At 43.8% G+C, this 17973-nt stretch overlaps 1 protein-coding gene across 1 annotated transcript in view; it reads right to left on the bottom strand.

The window, feature by feature from the left end:
- LOC105493153 (TBC1 domain family member 2B) overlaps positions 1–17973 on the bottom strand; it is an 82775-nt gene that overhangs the window by 28251 nt on the left and 36551 nt on the right. Inside the window, exons 4-6 of the mRNA XM_011760627.2 lie at positions 6970–7133; positions 1676–1914; positions 584–967 (exon numbers count right to left, since the gene is read on the bottom strand). Coding sequence (XP_011758929.2) covers positions 584–967; positions 1676–1914; positions 6970–7133 — 787 coding nt within the window. The remainder of the gene's footprint in view (positions 1–583; positions 968–1675; positions 1915–6969; positions 7134–17973) is intronic.

Genomic DNA, 17973 nt, shown 5'->3' with positions numbered 1-17973 from the left:
CTGAGGGCTCGCCCAGAGAGGGACATGGGGAGGAAAGCTGTCCTTCCTACTAAGTGTCAGTACCCTCCCATCTTGGGTGTTGGGGGCACTGACTGTGAACAGGCCCTCTTCCTAGGCCTGCTTGGAAGCTGGAGTCCGCTTCCCCAGCTAATCCTATACTAGCTGTTAGGAACAATGCTCCCAAAGCAGGCATCCACTAGGTCCTGCAGCAAACTTTACAAATTAAGTTTGTGTGTGCTTTCATGTACACAAGAGGGGTAAGAAACAGCCTCTGTATGATACATGGGATAATGAAGTACTAAGGGTGGTATATATAGAAAGGTAAGTCTCAGTTGCTTGAAAGCAAGGGAGGGGAAGGATTTGAAACTGTTCCACATAACAGCAAGAGTTTCCTTTTCCAAGGAAGCTCCACAGATGATTAATGATTATTTGATGGTAAGTCCTGTTACACTTGTGGGAAAAAAAAAAAAAAAAAAAGGTGTGTAGCTGTCCATCACACCAAATCAGCTCATGGAGGCCAGGCCTCTAGGGTGACATTGGTGGTCTCTCATGCCAATCACCAGAGCCCCTGCCCTGCTCTTACTTTGAGCCTGTCCAGTTCCAGCTGGTCCCTGGCAACAGGTGCGGCTGAAGGGGAGCTGGGCACCACAGTGGGAGGAGGCCCGCTGCCCTCGCCCTCGCTGAGCTTGATGATGACCTCATCCTTGGCTTGGATGGTCTCCATGAGCATCCCCAGCTGCTCATTGAGCTCGCCTACTTTGCTCTTCAGCGTCCTCACTTCCTGCTGAAGGCTCTCCTTCTCCAGGTTGAACCTCTCCAGGTGGCTGGTAAGGCCCAGAATCTGATCATCCTTTTGGTGCAGAAGCTCGAGCGTGTCTTTTGGGACCCCCTCGCAGAGCCGGCTGCTTGTGAAATACTTGTCATACTGGGATGACCGGACTGTCTGCTGGAGCAGTCGAACAAGCTCCTGGGAGCCAAAAGGAGAATGGAGTGAAGGGTAAGGAGGGGAGGAAAAGCAGAAATTATGACAACATGACATAGAGCAATCGACAGAATTTGAGGAAATGTAGAAACTTTACTGGAAACATTTTAATACTGAACTTCCTCTTGAAGGATCTCAAAAATAGAGGAAAAAAATATTTATTCCATAAAGACTGTCTGTAGAGAACAGTAATAGGAAACAGGAAATAATGGACATGTGTACTGTAATTAGCAATGGTGTCCAGTAAATGTTCATGGGTATTAAAAAATCTGTGCTCTAAGAGTCACTGAACTACTGAACAATTAAATGTAATTCGATCTGATTAGCTCAGGAAACTGTTGTTGAATAGGATGCAGAAACTCTTTTTAACGACTGTTAAAGAACTCTGGGCTGAAACTGTGTTCGGGGAGATTCAACCTCAGGGGCAGGACTGGGCGGTGGGTGCAGACAGCAACCTCCTCTGTCCTCCTTTGAGAGATCTTCACTCTCCTTGCAAATGCAAACACCTCTGAACCAATGATTACGCACAGCAGCCGTGCCTAGATGATGGCCATGGCAATATGAAACCTCCAGAGGAAAAGCAACTTCTAGGAAATAAAGCTATTCCCAGACTCAGGGAAACATAAATTGGGCTTTATTCCTCCCATCCTTGGCCTGCTGATGTGGGGTAAGACAGAAACCAGAAGAAGTTACCTTCTGACTGCATAGGTCTTTCTTTAACCGTTCCAGCTCTTCCTGCTGGCTCTGGATCTGCAGTTGCATTTCGGAGCCCGGCTTCCTGATGCTGATGCTGCCACTGCCTGATGTGCCTTCACTTGAAGTGTCACCACTGCTGTGACGATTTTTGTATGACCCAATTATGTCTTTCAAAGGGCGCTTTCCTTTGTAGGGGTTACGTCCAAAATCAAAGGGGAATCCTGAGCCAGTTACTCCTACATAAAAATAAAACTTGTATTTTATTATTATTATCATTATTATTATTATTATTTTGAGACGGAGTCTCGTTCTGTTGCCCAGGCTAGAGTGCAGTGGCGCAATGTTGGCTCACCGTAAGCTCCGCCTCCCGGGTTCACACCATTCTCCTGCCTCAGCCTGCACAGTAGCTGGGACTACAGGTGCCCGCCACCACGCCTGCATAATTTTTTGCATTTTCAGTAGAGATGGGGTTTCACTGTGTTAGCCAGGATGGTCTCGATCTCCTGACCTCGGATCTACCCGCCTTGGCCTCCCAAAGTGATGGAATTACAGGCGTGAGCCACCACGCCTGGCCAAAACTTGTATTTTAAACGCAAGCCACATCTTCCTTTTGGAAACTATAACAAAATAAAGCATCCTCACAAATCATCCTCCAGGGAGTCTGGCATTCACCACCTTGAGAACTACAGGAGATTGACGACTCAGCCCCACTGCATTCTAGATAGTAACCAACATGCTTCAACCAGAGATGATTGATTTCCCCCCATTGGATCCTTCCTTGGAAGACTCTATCACAGGATCATTTTTCATGGAAAACTAAGACATATTAAGCATCCTATTTTTGCTAATTTGTCCTTAGCAAAAAACCAAGAACACTCAAATGTATGTTGTTTTTTTTAAACGTACAAACATCGTTATGCTTTGAATGTGTCCCCCAAAGTTTATGTGTTAGAAATTTAATCCTCAATGTAACAGTATTGGGAAGTGGGGCCTAATAACAGGTGATTAGGTCATGAGGACTCTGCCCCTGTGAATGGATTAATGTTGTTATCAACCGGGTAGGTTAGTTATCACCAGAGCAGATTTGTAATAAAAACAAGTTTGGTACCCTGGCTCTCCCTCACTCTTGCCCTCTCTTGCTCTCTTTCTCTCTTGCCTTCCGCCAAGGGACTACACAGAACAAAGGCCCTCCCCAGATGCCAGTGCCATGCTTTTGGACTTCTAGTCCCAGAACCATGAGCCAAATAAATTTCTGTTCATTATAAATTACCTAGTCCGGCCGGGCGCGGTGGCTCACGCCTGTAATCCCAGCACTTTGGGAGGCCGAGGCGGGCGGATCACGAGGTCAGGATATCGAGACCATCCTGGCTAACACGGTGAAACCCCGTCTCTACTAAAAATGCAAAAAATTAGCCGGGCGAGGCGGCGGGCGCCTGTAGTCCCAGCTACTCGGGAGGCTGAGGCAGGAGAATGGCGTGAACCCGGGAGGCGGAGCTTGCAGTGAGCCGAGATCGCGCCATTGCACTCCAGCCTGGGCGACTAAGCGAGACTCTGTCTCAAAAAAAAATAAAAAAATAAAAAATAAATTACCTAGTCTATGGTATTTTGTTGTAACAGTAACAATATAAAACAAACTAAGACATGCATGTTTTAAAGCATGACTACATTCCCCTTCTTAAAAAATGGGTATTTGGGGTCGGGCATGGTGGCTCACGTCTGTAATCCCAGCATTTTCGGAGGCCAAGGTGGGCAGATCACCTGAGGTTGGGCATTGGAGACCAGCCTGACCAACATGGAGAAACCTTGTCTCTACTAAAAATACAAAATTAGCTGGGCGTGGTGGTGCATGCCTGTAATCCCACTTACTCAGGAGGCTGAGGCAGGAGAATCACTTGAATCCGGGAGGCGGAGGTTGCAATGAGCCGAGATCAAGCCATTGCACTCTAGCCTGGGCAACAAGAGCGAATCTCTGTCTCAAAAAACAAAACAAACAAACAAAAACAAAAACGAGTATTCAGAAATACTGTCAGGCCAGGCACAGGGACATGTACCGGTGGTCCCAGTTATTGGAGGCTGAGGCAGGAGGGCAGCTTAGGCCCAGGAGTTCAAGGCCAGCCTGGGCAACAGAGACTCCATCACTAAAAAAGAAAAAAAAAATACTATGGGATCTAAATAAATGTCAGTGTAGATACATGCAAATATATATATTCAAATTACAAAGAGGAGACACAAGGGAGTATATATTATGTAAGTGTGATTTATATAAAGTTAGAAAACAGGCAGAACCAACCTACACTGTTAGGAATCAGCACAGCGGTTCCCTGGGGCGGAGTAGTGACTGGAAAGGGCACGGGGATAGCAGCTGGCTCCTGGGGTGCTGGCATAGTTGTCTTTCTTAAAGTGAGTGCTGGTTACATGGATGTATTCACTTTGTGACAACTCACTGAGCTATATATTTCTGATTTGGGGACTTTCCTGTATGTTATACATCAATAAAAAGTTTACTTAAAGATTGGGGAAAATAAAGGAAGGGTAGTTCACTTTCTGTGAATAACATGGACAAGTTGGAGGGCTGATTCTTGGAGCTGTTTCAGGAAATACCCATGAAGAGTATAAGATCAAAGTCTAGTGACATCTTTGTCTCTCCCTGTCTATCACGTAGACTCCCCTCAAAGGGGATGAAGGGCTGGGCAGAGGGCTAAGAAGGCTGTCATCCGTCAAGAAAACACTCTCCATGGTGCAGGGAGTTTCTCCTCCTGTCCCGACTCACTAAGTGCTCCCGATTTCTCCTCCCCAGTCCTGCTCACATTCATCCTTCCATTTCACCCTTAGTCTCTACTGGAAGTCACAGCCAACAGTACTTATTTTCAATAACCTAAATCCCCAGTTTTAATCTCTTTTCCTCCAGGTAGCATTATCAGCTCATACTGAGCCCCTCTCCTTGGCACTCCCACTGGCCTTGCCATGCATTAGGTAATTCAGCACATTCAGTGTGGCCACATTCTACACCATGTCATACTGGACCAGTGGGTTCTACACCAGGATCCTATGGAGCACAGGTAAGCTCCCTCTCACAGCAAATCATGACAGTCCTTTTCTAGGAGACGGAAAAAATATTTCCTTTCCTAAGTGCTTACTCTCCCAATAAAGGTTTCCTCAAATCCTGCACCCTATTCCTGCTGCCCCATGCTAGAATCAGGCATAAGGTGGAATTTCAAAATTATTTATTCTTATTTTATGTTTAAAACATCAACATTCTCTTAATGAATTAACAAATCTAGGACTGTGGCCAGGCACAGTGGCTCACACCTGTAATCCTTGTACTTTGGGAGACCAAGGTGGACAAATCACCTGAGGTCAGGAGTTCAAGGACAGCCTGGCCAACATGATGAAACACCATCTCTACTGAAAATACAAAAATTAGCCAGGCATTGTGGTGGGGGCCTGTAATCCCAGTTACTCAGGAGGCTGAGGCAGAATCTCTTGAACCTGGGAGGCAGAGGTTGCAATGGGCCAGGATCACACCACTGCACTCCACCCTGTGTGACAGAGTGAGACTCTGTCTCAATAAATTAAATAAACGCATAAATAAATCTAGGATTGTAAATGGTTGTTAAAAGCATCAGGCAAAAGGCTGACAGAGAATTTTATGAATGGATCAGGATGACAATCCTAAACTTTGATCAATCTTAACATCAAAAGAGAGAAACAGATGATGTGGCTTCAGATGTGATGCGACAGGAAGCACGCAGCATCTCCCCACCAAAACATTCCTGTCGAATCAGAAGTCAACCCTGAATCTGGGCAGGCCTCCGGCCCTAACTACCAGTATACAGGAATTACATGGGACAGGAGCACGTTAAATGACCCCACAGAAATACAATCAGCAAACCCAGACGTGGGAGACTTCTCAGCACAAAGACCTGGTTTCTTCAACGAATGTGGCAAGGTAAGGGGAAGGAAAAAAAACCCTAGGGAGCTGTTTAGACTAAAAGAGACCTAAGAAGACATCAATTAAATACAACGTGTGGGTCTTGTTTGAATCCTCATTTGAACAAACCGGCTGTAAACAGACACTTAAGGAACAATTAAGAAATTAAATAATATTAAGGATTTATTGTAACTGTAAATATAATAAAGAAGTTGGGGTGGCCGGGCGCGGTGGCTCAAGCCTGTAATCCCAGCACTTTGGGAGGTGGAGACGGGCGGATCACGAGGTCAGGAGATCGAGACCTGGCTAACACGGTGAAACCCCGTCTCTACTAAAAAATACAAAAAAAACCTAGCCGGGCGAGGTGGCAGGCGCCTGTAGTCCCAGCTACTCTGGAGGCTGAGGCAGGAGGCATAAACCCGGGAGGCGGAGCTTGCAGTGAGCTGAAATCCGACCACCGCACTCCAGCCTGGGCGGCAGAGCGAGACTCTGTCTCAAAAAAAAAAAAAAAAAAAAAAAAAAAAAAAAAAAGTTGTGGTTGTAATTTTTTTTTTGAGACGGAGTCTCGGTCTGTCTCCCAGGCTGGAGTGCAGTGGTGCGACCTCGGCTCACTTCAAGCTCTGCTTCCCGGGTTCACGCCATTCTCCTGCCTCAGCCTCCCGAGTAGTTGGGACTACAGGCGTCCGCCACCACGCCCGGCTAAGTTTTTGTATTTTTAGTAGAGACAGGGTTTCACGGTGTCAGCCAGGATGGTCTCGATATCCTGACCTCGTGATCCGCCCACCTCAGCCTCCCAAAGTGCTGGGATTATGGGGAGCCACCATGCCTGGCCGGTTATAATTTTTTTAAAAGAGTCATTATCTCTTAGAGATACATACTAAAGCATTTGCAGATGCAATGAATTAATGCCTACAATAATAATCCAGCTGACAGTGGGTGCAGGGAGGAGCAAGAGCTTAGAGACAGAGAAGGAAGAAGAGAGACCATAGTTCACGTTGTAGAAGCTGGATGATGGGTACACCAGAATTCATGAGATTATATTCTCTTCTTTTGTGTACATTTCAAATGTCTATAAAGTTTTTTAAAATCAATATTTCCATAAAGAGGATCATGACTTCCAAGTGTGCTATCTCCCCCAAAAAATTGAGCCATTGGACTAGACAGTCATTTATTTCTTATAACATTTATTAAATAACTTTTTAAGCCTTTATGTTTTAAGTCCAACAAAGAGAATGCAAGCCCCCATTGGTCTTGGTCCTTATGCTTCTCAAAATACCTGCTAATAAAGTGTCTCCCACATCACTGGTGGTTAACAGATAGCAGTACAGAGAATGACAGACAACAGGAAGTACGCTGATACCTTTGTTTCCTTCAGGGGTAAGCTTCTTCTTTTCTTCCTGTACTACGGACTCCTCTAGGTCCTTAGGGGTTGGGTCTAAAAGTTCCCACTCTTCATTGGTATAAAACACAGTCCTCCGACCATCATTATGTCCTCTCCCAGGACGGAAAGAAGACATCGAATTTCTATTGGGAAAAACAATATGTGTTATTAACAAAAACAAAAGTAAAACAAAATGTAACCGCACATATATAGGATTGGCAAAAATTAAGATATCTGATGATATCAAATGTTGGTGAGGATAGAAAAATGGGGATTCTCTTTTTTTTTTTTTTTTTTTTTTGAGATGGAGTCTCCCTCTGTCACCCAGGCTGGAGTACAGTGGTATAGTCTTGGCTCACTGCAACCTCTGCCTCCTGGATTCAAGCAATTCTCCTGCCTCTGCCTCCCTGAGTAGCTGGGATTACAGGCATGCACCACCACGCCCAGCTAATTTTTTTTTTTTTGTTTAGTAGAGACAAGGTTTCACCATATTGGCCAGGCTGGTCTCGAACTCTTGAACTCAGGTGATCTGCCCACCTCGGCCTCCCAAAGTGCTGGGATTACAGGCATGAGCCACCTCACCCAACCGAAATGGGGATTCTCATACACTGCTGGTGGGATTATAAATTGATACTATTACCATGCAGAAGAACACAGCAAGGTACTGTTAAGTTGAAGAGGTGCCTACCCCTAACATCCAGTATTTGCTAAAAGAAATTCTTACATATGTGCACAAGGAGACACAAACAAAAACATTCACTGCAGCACTGTTCATATTACAAAAATAATAAAAAGGTACAACAACCTAAACATTCATGAACAGGAGAATAAACTGTGGCATATTCATATATAGTCAAGTACTACAGCACTTAAAATTCATTCATTCATCCAGCAATTATTGTTTGAGCCTACAACATGCCAGGCACTATTCTAGATGCTTGGAATATCCCAGTGAACAAAACATAGCAAGATTCTTATTCTTGTGGAATGTACATTTCAGCCAAAGCTATATGTATCATAGGGATAAACATTTTTTAAACACTGAATGAAAAAGAAAATGGAAGAATTATAGGTATAGCATGATACTGTTTTATATCTTCAGATTATACTATTAATAGAGACTACTTATGGATACATATATATGTAGTAAAACTATTTTTTAAAATCCACACACAAATTACAATTATCAAATACAGAATATTGGCAACCTCTGTAAAGGTAAAGAACGGGATCAAGAAGACAGCATTTAGCCCAGTGCCATGGCTAATGCCTGTAATCCCATTACTTTGGGAGACCAAGGCGGGCATATCACCTGAGGTCAGGAGTTCAAGACCAGCCTGGCCAACATGGCGAAACTCTGTCTCTACTAAAAATACAAAAATTAGCTGGGTGTGGTGGCACACACCTGTAGTCCCGGCTACTCAGGAGGCTGAGGCACAAGAATCACTTGAACCTGGGAGGCGAAGGTTACAGTGAGCTGAGATTGCACCACTGTACTCCAGTCTGGGCAACAGAGCAAGATTCTGTCTCCAAAAAAAAAAAAAAAAAAAAAGAGAGAGAGAGAGGATCTTAGTAATGTTCTGTTTTTAAAAATGCAGTAGAAATATGACAAAACTCTAAAAATGAGTCATGGCTATCTGAGTAATCAATATACTTGCCTGTGTGCTAAAAATATTTCATTAAAAGTTTTAAAAAGTAGGTTGAGATTTCTGCTTCCAGTGAAGATGGAATAACAAGGACTAGATTTACCCTCCCTGGTGAAAACTAAAGAACTGAAAAAAAAAAATTAAAAATATAGGAAACCACAGTTTTCAGACACTGGCCATCAGGCAGCACAGGACAGTGATCCTGAGAGAGGGAAAGCCAATGAGGTAAGCTCACCTTACTGCCTGGAGACAGTTTCCAGGCCAGGGTGCAGGCAGGGGACACCCAGGAGGAGCCCAGCATCTCTCTGAGCTGAGAAGATAGAGTGGAGACTCTCAAGGCAGTTGCAGCTCATAGAGCAGAGTACTAGAGAGAAGACAGCTGCACAGAGGGAGTGTCGCAGAGATCTTAGATGGTCCCCCAAGTCTTCAACTGAGTACTGATTGCGGCTTCGATGTAAGAAAGCTATCTGAGGACAGGGAGAGAACCAGCTGAGAGAAGCAAAGGAAACCATCCTTGAGGCTCACACAGGAAAACCTCATAATTCACAGGGCATCAGAAAGAGTACTGAGAAAGGCTACCAATGGTATTCCTAAAGCCTGTGCTCATCCTACCAAGCAAAGCTTAAAAGCAAACTTCAAAAGGATCAAACTGTTTCAGAGTCATTTAATACATCCAAGAACAAGGCTCAAGAATATCTGGAGCACTACAAAAAAAAATCCAGCACACAGAAAGGTAAAATTCACAATATCTGGTATCCAATTTTAAAAATGACTAGGCATGCATGAAGTGGGAAGTACAAGTCATAATGAGGAAAAAAATCAATCAACAGAAACAGACCAGAAACTACAAATGATAAAATTAGCAGACAGGGACTTTAAAAGTTATAACTGTATTCTTTATGTTCTAGAAGCTAGAAAAAAAAGAATAAACATCTTAGAGACATAGAAAATTAAAACAAAAAAAAGATTTAAATCAAATTTCCAAAAATAAAACTACAATGCCTACGATGAAAAACATGCCAAATGGGAACAAGAGCAGACTAGGCATTGTGGAAGGAAAGACTAGAAAATTTGATGACCCTGCAATAGGAATGACCTAAAATGAAACAGAAATATGACCTAAAATGAAACAGAAAAATGACAAATGAAACAAAGAAGGATAGATGGACCAATGAGCTGGTCACTGAAGGAGACGAGAAGGGGAGGAGATGGAATAAAAGTATGTGAAGAAATAATGACCAAAATTTTTTCTAAATCTGATGTAAACTATCAATCCACAGATAGAAGCAGCTCAATAAACTTCAAGCACAAAAATCATGAAGAAAACTGTATCAAGGCATATCATAATCAAATTGCCTAATACAAATAATGTTTAAAGTTTTAAGTATAACCCTAATTTGCAAAAGAAATAAAGGAACAGTCAAATTTTTATAGTTAAACTGTCAAAACGTAAGAGGCATGTGTTCATTATGAAGAGGCATCTTAATTCATTTGAGCAGTTGGTAAGTGGAGTGGTGAGGAGAGGACATGCTCCCATGAACCACCTTACTTATATGCACACACACATAAATGCTTATATTCTCTTACTTAATAGATCCATACTTATCCCTAAAGCAATAAAAGGAATGAAATATGAAACCACCAAACAATATAGGTGAGTCTCCAAAACATTATATTAAGTGAAAGAAGAAACACAGGAGACTACATGGAGTATGATTCCATTTATATAAAAATTTTTAAAAGTCAAAGCTATAGTGACAGAAAGCTGATCAGAGGTTGCCCAGGGCTGGGTATTAAGGGAAGGGATTAACTGCAAAGGACCGTGAAGGAATTTTTAAAGGTATAGAGATGTTCTATTTTTCTTTATCATGGAGGTATTTACATTGCTGTGTATAATTTCTTAAATTCATCAGCCTATTCACCTAAAATAGTTATTGGAGGTAAATTATAACTCAACAAAGTTATTAAAATAAACATGCAAATAAATAAGGAAGAGGAAGAAATGTATCATTTGCTGTTTTCTGAGGTGGATTAAGGGCAAGGGGGGGAAAAGACAGCTTTATCTCTAGTTTGAATCAGACAGATGATATTCTCATTCAAACAGTCATTTCTCAATGTGTTTTTTAAAGAATATCTTTTTTCCTTTTACTTGTATTTTAAACATTCAGAAGAATACAGAGAAATTATATAGCACACTTACATTCTCATCATGTTATCACAGCTTATGGATGCATGGCCTTTGGCTAACTGCTTTAACAAAGAGTTATCAGGAACCAGCAATTATGCCTGTTTAGAACTGACACTCCCTTTCTCATAGTTTATTTACTTAGGACCAAGAGGGAGCTGGTAAACAACATACAGCATCTTACACATGCTATTTATTTCCTGTCTCTTCTAGAGCCTGGCATTGTGCCACACATCTTCACAGACAACTGCATAGAAGGATTCTAGTCAATTCCCCATGGTAACCCAATGAGCAAGATACTGTATAAAGTCTGATTTTATAAAAATTATAAAATTGTAGAGAAAACCATTTCTAAATAGCTGCTCAAAAAGAAAACTCTCACAAATGCTGGCTATACTTCTGTTCATTTTTTTTGACATGACTGGTTCATCACTTCACAGAGCACTGGCACCGCTGGACCCACCGCACCATGACGTTTCAGTGGCCCTGCCTATGGCAAGGATCCCACGGGAGCCTTCTCTCAGGTGGCATGTGATTACCACCACTGTCAATTTTAGGAGTTAAATTCTCCTTGCCATTTGCCCTAGCCGTCAAACTGTGCTCCTCAGCTCTGGTTCCTAAAGGGTGAATGCAGGAAAGAGAAATAAGAGCAGGAACACCCCCACAGGGCCTGGGGAGAGAGAACAGTAATTTCAATGACTTAGAACTGCCACACACCCTCCTTCCTCCCACAGCGGTTTTGGGTTTCCAGCCTGTCGCAAGCCTGAGTTGTACACTGCTGTGCTCTCACCTGCAGCTGAGGGACAGCCTTGCTGGAGGCGTGGTGCTACTTGTCAAGTCCTCGGTAACAGAGAAATGGAATCAGGCTCAAAGTGAAAGCCTCTTGAAGCTGAAACAATATACAGCCAATTCCTGTTTTTGCTCTTATGTGGGGAAACTCAATTCTGGGACTGTGCAACAAGGGGGTCATTACAGTGCAGACTTCTCACACACTCACCCTATCCGCTCTGGCCTGCAGAGGCCTCAGGGGCAACCACGTGTCCTGCCTGTGCACGCCATGTGGAGTTCACAGCTGGTTTAAATGGAGGGTTTTTAACTGCTGTTAGAGGCTGTTCTATGGCAGTATTTGCTGTTTAAAGACCCCAGCCTCATTTGACAGATCTTTGAGAGGCCTTCTGTGTTCCCCCAGGCATCGTGCCAGGTACCCACCTATAAACACTCAGCTGCTCTGATCTGAAATAGAAAGTGAGGCACCATCAAGCAGCAAAACAGCACCTTGTTAGGGGCAGTGGTCAGCCTGAGCTTTTTAAAACAAACGCCAGCAATCAGTATCATTGTTAAGAAAACCTCTTTCCAGGTGGAAGTCTGCACAGTTTAAAATGTCCAACTAAAACAGTAATAACTTGTTCCACATTTGTTTGAATTCTGATAACCAGCTAGAATTTACAAGTTGACAGAATTATTGGGAAATGTTCCATCAAATTTCTTCCGAGTTAACCCCTCCACAAACCACCTGCATAGCCAGGTTTCAGGCCACACCACAACCTCTTCAGCAGGGGGACAACACTGCTGAGGCAGAGGTTTGCACTTGCCAAGACTTTGTGCACAGGAGGGAGGCAGGCTACCACTCCCTTTATGCACAGGAGGGAGGCAGGCTTCCAGCTCCCTCCCTCCCTCCAGACTACAGGCCCTGTTAAGGGAAACGAAGGTGGGGGGCGCAGGGAGGAGGTCGTGTAGAGAGGTTTCCTCTGACTGGCAACAGCCCTCTCAACAAAGCTGACTCAGTATTTCCTCCTCTGCAAATTAATTCCTCAAATATGTTCTCACAAGGGCACAGAGACATATGTACAAGAATATCAGAACAATGCTATTTGAAATGACAGAAAAGTAGAAACAAGCAGATGTCCATGGCTAGCAAACTGCTTAAATAAATTAGGGCACATTCCTATAACTGAATTCTGTCAGAACAAGAGCTCTAGTAAGGGTAATAAGTTTGGACATTCCAATAAGTGCCTATATAATGTGTCAGCTCAAAGGGGCATGGCAGGTAGCCCTACACTCCCTACCACTGCTGACCCCTCCTGACCCACCTGCTGGTGAGAGCACAGCTCTGGTGCAAGTGGGCCTCATGACATGGTAAATACAGAGAAGCCATGTCTGAGGGAAGACTTAGCATTCTAAGTCACTGAGGTAGCTATGCACTGACATAGTGGATACTGTACGATCCCTCTGTGCAAGTCACATACACACAGAGCAAAGTTCAGGGTGCAGACATAAGTACCTTTAGTTCTAGTGGTGACTTCTGAACTTTTAAGTCCTTTTAAGTCCTGGGAAGTGGACTTAAAAGGACTTTCACTTTTAACTGTGTACCCCTCAGCAATGACTGATTTTTCTTTTTATACGCATGCATGCTTATTGCAATGGTACAAACACACAACTAAGAAGGCAGGCCAAACGGGGAAGCTGTCAGGTGGCAGGCCTGCAAGTCAGGTCACTTGCTATGGTTTGAATGTCTCCTCCAAAATTCATGTTGAAATCTAATTGTCATTGTGATGGTATTAAGAGGTAGGACCATTAAGAGGTGATTAGGCCATGAAGGCTCAGTCTTCACAAATGGATCAACACCGTTATCTGGGGAGTGAGCCTAGATTCAACTACAGAAGAGGAGACGGCAATGTGGTCAGGGAAGCAGAGATTTAGACCAAGGCAGCCATAGGCCAAGGAACGCCAGCAGCCATCAGAAGCTGCAAGAGGCCAGGAACTAACTCTGCCCTGGAGCCTCTGAAGAAAGCAGTCCTGCCAACACCTTAACTCAGGCCTAGTGAAGCTGATTTTGAATTTCTGGCCTCCCAAACGATCAAAGAATAAATATGTGTTGTTTTAAGCCACCAATTTTATGGTCACTTGCTATAGTAGCCAGAGTAAATTAATGCAATTACTCTCCAATAAGCTATCGCCCTTCAAACCAAGGACTTTGATAGGTTGTTTTCTGTTGTGGTCCAGGCTTCAGCTGACATTCAAGTTTGGAGCATTAATGTCCAAACTCAGAACATACTTACTTCTGATATGATGTCTTTTTGTCCTGAGGACCTGGAAAGGTGTCATCAGAAAGACCCTTCCCAAAATACTCTAGACATTTACCTGGACAGATGAGTACATCACCCTTCCAATTCTAAGACATCAGAGCAAACACCTAATAAACATGCACAGCCTCAAAGAAACCAAACATCTAAGAAACAATATTCTTACTGTAGAATTTACAGACAAGTATAGTTCCACAGGTTCCCTATTGCCCAAAGGGTGGACACCCCTACTCCTTCACCCTGGGAGTCCCTGGCCTCCTCAGCCCTTCTTCTGTCCTCACCCCCTTAGCATCCTACGCACCTGGCACCAGAACCCATGCCACTCGTGAGACACACCCTGTTCTGACTTCCTTGCCTCTGCATGGGTGTCCTTGCACTTGCATTTCCCTTTGGACAGTCCCTCTCCATCTCTCAAGCCCTTTAAGCCAAAACTCATCTTCACAGCAAAACCATCACCAGCCTCTCCCACAACCCACACTGCAAAGAATAAGCACTTCTTCCTGATGCACCCAGGTAGGCTGTGACATGCTGGGTTCAGCCTTGAACTGCACCCTACAGCCCCTGTGGCAGAGGACTCACAGGCTCGCTCCCCCGGGAGCGTGTGAATGGATCAAGACAAAGAGGACTGCTGGGACACAACTGCTAAGCACAACTTCATGCTCCTGGGAGTTATCAGAGAAGACCAGGTGCCACTGCACCACTGCAGAAACACACACACCCCAGCCAACTTCCCACAACTGCTAAAACTCCATGGGCCCAAGAGCAAGTCGCCTTCCTTCCTGTTTCCTTCTCCAGAAGGCCTGGCTTTAAAAATGTCTGTGTGAGGCAGCAGCATGGTGACTACATGCCTTGTCTTTCTTGATAGACATAGCTGTGCCTTCCAGTGAGGAAAATCACAAGTACCACATTACAGCTCCGGGACAGGAACAACTTCCCCTAATTCACCAAACATCTGGGTGCCTGCTTTGGGCTGCGCTGGGCCCTCTGCTGAGAACTGGGGCTGAAGAGAGGAGTCACTGTCACGACTTTACAGTCCTAGACACTAAAACCATAATATATTCTTGGGAACTCCCGCCATGCTCACAAATAACTCTTTCTACCAGGCCTGAGGGAGCCAAGAGAGAAGCAAAAACAAAGGATCAGAGCAGGGCCAACTACAGAGCCCGCAGAAGGCCTACGGGAGGCAGGCCTGGAAGGATGAGCACACCTTCCCGGCCAGCTCGGCCCTCACACCTGCACTAAGAAAGGCACCTGACTGAAGGAAGTGGAGACTCACTTCACCCACTGGTTCAAAAGAGTCAGGTTAACGACAGTGGCAGCAATGCCAGCAGGCCTGGGTTGTGTAGCCACCATTTATTGAGCACTTACAATGACACTGTGCTAAGCAGTTCTTATTTATAACCTTAACACTCCCACCCATCCAGTAGAGGAGAGGCTTACTACTTCTCACACACACACACGCGCACACACATGTGTGTGCACGCAATTTACTAATGGAGAAAATAAAGCTCAGAGAAGTTAAGTCACTAGCTCAACATCACACACCCAATAAGTAGCAGGACTGGGATTCCAAAACCTGGGCTGACAGAAATATCTACAATGTGACCCCACTCTTGAACAGAACTAGAGCTGGACCCCAGGAGCCAGAGGTCCACATCAGGCCCTGCCTAGCACCCAAAGATGGGCACACAGTCCAGGCCGCAAAGCCACAGAACTTTGCTGACTGCTGTCAGCGCTGCTGCAGCCTAAGCACACCTCCTACATACACTGAAAATACATGCTCAACCACTACACAGGCTCCCGATGCACGCTCACACGTGTGCTCAGGCATGCGCTTTCTCACACGTGCTTGTGCATTCCTACCCCTGAGCATGCACATACACACATGGACTGGCCAGAATTTCAGCAGAGACCTAGTGCCTTCACCTGGTGTGATTTGGACTATTGATAAGTTAAATGAAAAATGTGGTTAAAGCAGGAATCCATATAAAAGGAACTTAAAACACACACAAGCACCTGTAAAGGTGTATGTAAATGTGCACTCATCTGCCAGTCTACTGATACACGCCAGCCAACGCCTCTTCTTGTAATCTGGGGATACTGGGCGTGGTGACACACGCCTGAAAGTTCTAGCTACTTGCGGGGGCTGAGGTGTGAGGATCACTTGAGCCCAGAAGTTCAAGAGTTCAGTAAGCCAAGATCATGCCACTACACTCCAGCCTGGGTGACAAAGTAGAGACCCTGTTTCAAAAAATGAAAAAAGAAAAGAAAAGGGAAAGGAAAGGAGAGGAGAGGGGAGAGGGGAGAGGGGAGAGAGGAGAAAGGAGTAAAAGAAAAAGGAGAAAAAGGAGAAAGGAGAAAGGAAAAGAAAGGAAAGGAGGGAAGGAAGGGGAGAAAGAGAGAAAGTGAGAGAGAGAGAAAGAAAAAGAGAGAAAGAGAAAGAAAAGAAAGAAAAAGAAAGAAAAGGAAGGAAGAGAGAGAGAAAAAAAGAAAGAGAAAAAAAGAAAAGAGAAAAGAAAAGAAAAAAGAACAGAACAGAACAGAAAAGAGGGAGGGAGGCAGAAATCAATCTGGGGATACTAACCGCAGTTCCCTGTTATCTTTCTTGGGCAAATCACATCCATTAAGACATCAGCTAATTTTTCCAGTTTTGTTTTGTTTCTTATTAAAAAGTGGAACAAGGCCTAACAGTTGTGAAACAATCTAAGCATAAAATCTTACAGGCTTTCAAGTTTTTTTTCTGATTTTTCACAATCATGTCACCCACATTCTCATGGCAATTTTTTTAGTGACTCTCCTTTATCAAAGTTTCCCTAAGCATTCAACTTATTTTTCCTAGAAACAACAATTCCTTTTTATATTTCATCGGTTTAATAAATATCCCATTAAATTACATAATTACAATAATAAGTACAACGGGCATTAACCAGTGAGGAACAAACCCAGCTGATTATTGGTAGGTCTGTAGCTCAGCTGGGGGCAGCAGGGACACAGGTGCCCTGAAGTGGCCCATTTGGTCTCATGCAGTCAGTGAGGACCATGGCTCTACTGAGGAAACTTAAAATGTCAGTTCATCAGGGGAGCTAGTTAAGAGAGTTTCAACTATACTGATAAATAGAATAAAATAATAAATAAACCTTCATTTATCTTTTAAGCCTTGACTATAATGTTGACAGCATTTTGAGTGCATTAAAAAATACAATTTTTGAGCCATTCATTTATAATACAGGAATCTATTTTAGGGTCATTAAAGTCTGTCTATGCACTTAAGGCATTTTATTTAAAACTTCATAAAGCATGCCATAAGCAAAAACAAACAAAAGAAAAACAAAAAACCATGAACACTTAAGATTCATATGCCAGTCAATAAGCATTATTGTCTACAGAAAGTGGTCCCAAAAACCTCTGTGAAGAAAGGCTTTGTCATGAGCTGTGCCTCCACCAGCAACAGCAACAACTAACCCTTGACTAGTACTTCCTAAGTGCCAGGCACTGTTTTAAGCAGTGTACACATATGAACTCATCATCATGCTATCAATCTCATGATGTATGATTATTATCTTCATATTACAAGTGAGAAACGGAGGCAAAGAATATTAAGTAATTTGCCCAAGTTATCCAGCTACTACGTGGCATAGCTGGGAGTTGAACTCACACAGCCTGGTTCTTAATCACTGTGTTACACGGCAAAGGCAGAGCTGATAGAAGATAACTCCTAGTCATGTTTCACCCTGAATGTGATCTGTCAGCTGTGACAGGCAGAAGTGACAGGCATTCACTTTCCAGGCAGGAGGCACTCAATCATCATCCATGTTCCTATGCTCAAGGACATGGAAAGCACCCAGCATTACAGGTCTGTTTCCACCTCATTCCATTATCTCACTTTGAGGGCAGATGACACACCTCTGGCAAACCAATAGTCCCCCAAATGTAATCTTATGATGAAAGGGGGAAGGAGCACTGGGTCCCCAATCAGGAGACCTGGGTGTGTGTTTCAGCTCTGTCACACACTTGCTATGTGATCTTGAGCAAGTTACTTTACCTCTCTAAGCCTCAATCTTTTAACATG

The sequence above is a fragment of the Macaca nemestrina genome, chromosome 7, assembly GCF_043159975.1.
Source record: "Macaca nemestrina isolate mMacNem1 chromosome 7, mMacNem.hap1, whole genome shotgun sequence".
NCBI classification, from domain to species: domain Eukaryota; kingdom Metazoa; phylum Chordata; class Mammalia; order Primates; family Cercopithecidae; genus Macaca; species Macaca nemestrina.
The sequence above is the reverse complement of the archived record's forward strand: the minus strand, read 5'-3'. Positions and strand labels throughout refer to the sequence as shown.